We start from the raw sequence: 4,599 nt of genomic DNA, 5'->3' as shown, positions 1-4,599 counted from the left end.
GAAATTAAAACACATTTTTATCATAAAATACCGCTTCAAAACTTAAAGTAACTAAAAAAAATGATACTAATTTGTATGGATGAAAATAATAATTTCCACACCATTCGACATCATATTCCATCGTATTTATCATCGTTTATGATTGCAATCATACATACATGGTTTAAGTTTATTTAATTATACTTATAAAACGTTTGTGTACAAAATTATTAACCATATAACTTGTGTTAAGTATAAATGTTTGTACCCTTAAACAGACAAAGTTAAAGTTGGTAATAAGAAACCAAAGTTGACAAGCCTACCCAATATAACAATCTTAAACATAAAAATCATCCAGACGAGTCATTTATCGTCGTTGGTCGACTGTGAAACCTTTGTTCAAAATTGTTTCTACTTGAACATGAGTAACCAACTAAAATGTTGAAGGTTTAAAACATAACAACTATCGGCAATGCTTTCGTAACTCGTGTAATTTGTTGACGCCGTTTAATAAAATTATCACGGAATTAAGAAACTATAACAGCTTGTTGTACTATTTACCTAAGTGAATCTGAGGATTTGTACTTTAATTGTTTAATAAACGTTTTAGTTGAATACCTACACGAATATACGACAGACAGTTATAGGTTTATAACAAGAACTCTTGGGCTGTAAAGAAATGACACAATACTGTTGCATCTTTAAAGCAGATCACAATATTATTATGCTTTGATTACTGAATTCGATGTAATACGTAGGTTATGCTTTCTAATGATTAAATATATGTAGAATAAGGAATGCATATGAACTTATAATTGGCTCTAGTGATATATACGTTTGAACTGTGCAACAGCAAAAGCAAGATGCTTCAGCAGAACTCTCCGTACCTGGAACGTATTTAATTTATGTTTCTGAAATACTACGTTGATGTGATTAGAATAACTTTTCTTGGTGAAATACATATTGACGAGTTGTGACATATTTACTAGAAAATAATGTTTACAAAAATTTTAACTACAACGGTTCTGATAAATGTTTTTGTTCTGGCGATGGCTTGGATAACCACCGAAGCGCCCACAACCACCGAAACCTCAACAACTACCGTAACTCCTGCAACCACCAAAGCGCCCACAACCACTGAAACCGCAACAACTACCGTAACTCCTACAACCAACGAAGCGCCCACAACCACTGAAACCTCAACAACTACCGTAGCTCATACAACCACCGAAGCGCCCACAACCACTGAAACCTCAACAATGTCAGAATCCCCTAAATCCACAGAAGCGCCTTCAATCACCGAAGCGCCCACAACCACCGAAACCTCGACAACTACCACAGCTCCTACAACCACCGAAGTCCCCATAATCACCGAAGCACCCACAACCACCGCAGCATCAACAAATACCGAAGCCCCTACAACCACCAACGCCAATACAGCTACCTTTGTGCCTAAAACTAGCGAAGATGCTACACCAACTAAATCATTTTCAACAACTACATTTCATACACGTCCTTGCGAATCTTCGACTATGGTTACTTTGCATACACCAGAGAGCAAATGTGACATCCCATCATCGTATAGTACGTATGTCTTTTCAATTGAATTGTGAAACCTATTGAGTGTTAACGAAGCTTTCCTTCGAAACCATTACTAGGGAGGATATTGCTGTATGCGTTTATTTTGTCACTGCACTTTTAACTGATTGAGCAATGTTCCTTATTCTTTATATTTATTTGATATCGTTCTACCAGAAAAATTGTGTCTGTTGTCAGGGAAGGTATTTAAGAGAAGATGACTATTAAAACCAACACTTTGAGCGATTAAACAGTAAACATATTCATGAACAGGTCAAGGTAGCTCAATGGAGTATTTTCAATTTTCCTTTCAGTTGGTGCTCTTGCTGTTGGATGGGCTTTTGCTGCGGTAGAACTTGTTGTAATTATCGCTTTGGTCACTGTTCATATCAGGTATGAAGACAAATACACTCACGTTGTGTTATTGCATCCAATTTAACTTATATAGGATCTGGCACGAGTTGTCATATCATACCATATTTTATTAAACGAGTTCAGAAATTTTGTTTGTAAGCGAGCCTTTAGCGAGCTTACTAACGAATTTCCTGGACGAGTTTGATAAAATATGGTATGATATGACGACGAGTGTCAGATCTTTTTTATCACATGCTTTAAAATGAGCAAAATAAATAAATATTTACGCAAACATAATGATAAAAACCCGAATGTTGTTTACATTTCGTGACGTCATTTGACGTTGCAACGTCATTTCAGCAAAATGAGATTGGTCAATAAACGAAAACTAAGCCAATGAAAATACTTACAAATGTTGTATTACACATGTGTAATATACAAAAATATGTAATGGTTGCATTACATGGGAATCAGGATATAGCATGTGATATAATGCATTATTGCATAAGATCGAAAGAGAACAAAAAAGTAACTGCCATGCGACCTTCATAGGAGTGACATTTTTCAAATATAAGTTATAGATAAAATTATGTACATTATTTGTTATAGATATCGGCGGGCTGTGAAACTAACAGAGGAAATGAACGAAGCAAACATGAAAAATCCAAATTATGATACCCTCGTACATGGACCTTATGCGGATGATCTTCTAGAAGATGAGAAGCACACATATTCCAGCGTCTCTGATGAAAACATGACCATGACCGCTATGTAATCAAGACAATTATAGAACACAACCACAGACCGACAGTACAATGCATTTGAGTTGAACAACGATTCTACCTAAATGAAGTTCTTCGGGTGGAGGAGTTGATAATGTAAAATCAGCGAGATAAAGTATTCACAAATGAGCACATCGAAGTGCATATTTAACCAGGGAAATTGTATCTGAGGTGGTATAGTATTCTTCTTTTTATCTAAACTACGGCGAACGTTTTTAGAAGTGGAAAGAAAGTTAGTCAAAACTTAAGTGTGTATGGAATAAGTTTACCTGCATAATGGTCCACACAGGACACTACCATTGATTCCAGCCTGTGTCACATTAGGCAAGACAGTTACACGAATATATAGAATGTATGTAGAGGAATGTTCAATTAATTTTGATATAAGACCTAACATGTTTGGCTCTTATAGGTAGCTCTGAAAAATGGATACTGTCATCTTGTGTTCTAAACAGTTAAACATTTATTTGACATTGCACAACAGTTGAATGTTAATTTGATAAGAATGTGTTTGCAATTTGGCTCGTGTTTTATTTATAAGTGGACCAATACCTGTCCGTGAAGGAAAATATCAGCAATGTAATGGAATTGAATAGGTGTACAATTATCATTCTAGAATGTTAACTATGAAGATATATTATACAAATGTATATTAAACAGGATTACTAGAAAACACTTCTATTCAAACACGCACTTTATCCCATACAACTTCCGTATCGCATACACCTTCCGTATCTCATACACCTTCAGTATCTCATACATCTTCCGCATCTCATACAACTTCCCTATCATATACACCTTTCGTATCTCATACAACTTCCCTATCTCATACACCTTCCACATCTCATTAAACATCCATATCTCCTACCCTTTCTGTATAGCATATAACTATCGTATCGCATTCAACTTCCGTATCACATACATTTCTTTATCTCAATAATCTACCTTAAAGTTTACAACTATCGTATTTCCTTCAATTATCGTCTTTTCGACAACTATTGTAAACGATACAATTATTATCTCTCATACAATTAATGCATCTCATTTAACTACCAATATCCAACACAGTTTAGAAAAATTATGTTGGTTCAAGTCAAGGAGATCGCGTTGATGAACAAACGACAGAAGAACGTTATTATTTATGTATGGGGATCAATGGCATGGACGTCAAAAGGACTTCAATGTATAGTAAGTTAATTAAGATGGACTATAAATAATTTGCTTGCATACACGGATATGATTGTAAATCGGCAATTTTTCACAAAAGAAAAACAATGACAAAATTCATATAAAAGTGAACCCGACTATGAAAACATCGGTGGACGTTAATTTTCTGTTTTCTTCTCTCCAAATAGAAAGGTGTGTTTTCCATAGGCGCTCGGACATTTAGGGAAATTTCCGAAAGTTAAAGAACATCAAAGTAGTCCGTTTCTGTCATATTGAAATGAAATGGACGAGCCAAGAAACAAGCCTGTTTGGAAAAAATTATTAAACGTCAGGTCGACAAATTAAAATCATGTTAAATCATAAACGATATCAACTGAAATTATTAAAATGAAACTACCATCGGTGAATGAAATAAATCAGCTATGTTATTACCGAGGTTTATTTTGTTTTCTTTTGTTTTGCTCTTTAACCTGTATTTTTATCATGCAACTTACCCATGTTTAGTAGATATATCTCAATTTATAAACTATATACGTATATGAATCACAAGTATATTGAAATACATAATGTTAAGAGAGGACGCACTTCATATTCGTTTGTAAATAATGGTTTAATTTCAGTCAGCAGAATGCAGTTTAATTTTTTTAAATGTTTTTCTCAAAGTTGTGGATTGAAAATTCAACTATTTTGTGGGATATATTGTTTAAACTGAAAGCATCACATTTGTAATCTGCACTAT

At 34.3% G+C, this 4,599-nt stretch overlaps 1 protein-coding gene across 1 annotated transcript; it reads left to right on the top strand.

Annotated features, from left to right (window-relative positions):
• The first annotated feature begins 1,028 nt into the window (after positions 1-1,028).
• LOC127852607 (threonine-rich protein-like) lies at positions 1,029-4,272 on the top strand. Its single transcript, XM_052386559.1, has 3 exons — positions 1,029-1,563; positions 1,872-1,950; positions 2,521-4,272. Exons 1-3 carry the CDS (start codon positions 1,029-1,031, stop codon positions 2,684-2,686), a joined length of 780 nt encoding a protein of 259 aa, XP_052242519.1. The 3' UTR covers positions 2,687-4,272.
• The last annotated feature ends 327 nt before the right edge of the window (positions 4,273-4,599 follow it).

The sequence above is a fragment of the Dreissena polymorpha genome, chromosome 12 (genome assembly GCF_020536995.1).
Source record: "Dreissena polymorpha isolate Duluth1 chromosome 12, UMN_Dpol_1.0, whole genome shotgun sequence".
NCBI classification, from domain to species: domain Eukaryota; kingdom Metazoa; phylum Mollusca; class Bivalvia; order Myida; family Dreissenidae; genus Dreissena; species Dreissena polymorpha.
The sequence above is the reverse complement of the archived record's forward strand: the minus strand, read 5'-3'. Positions and strand labels throughout refer to the sequence as shown.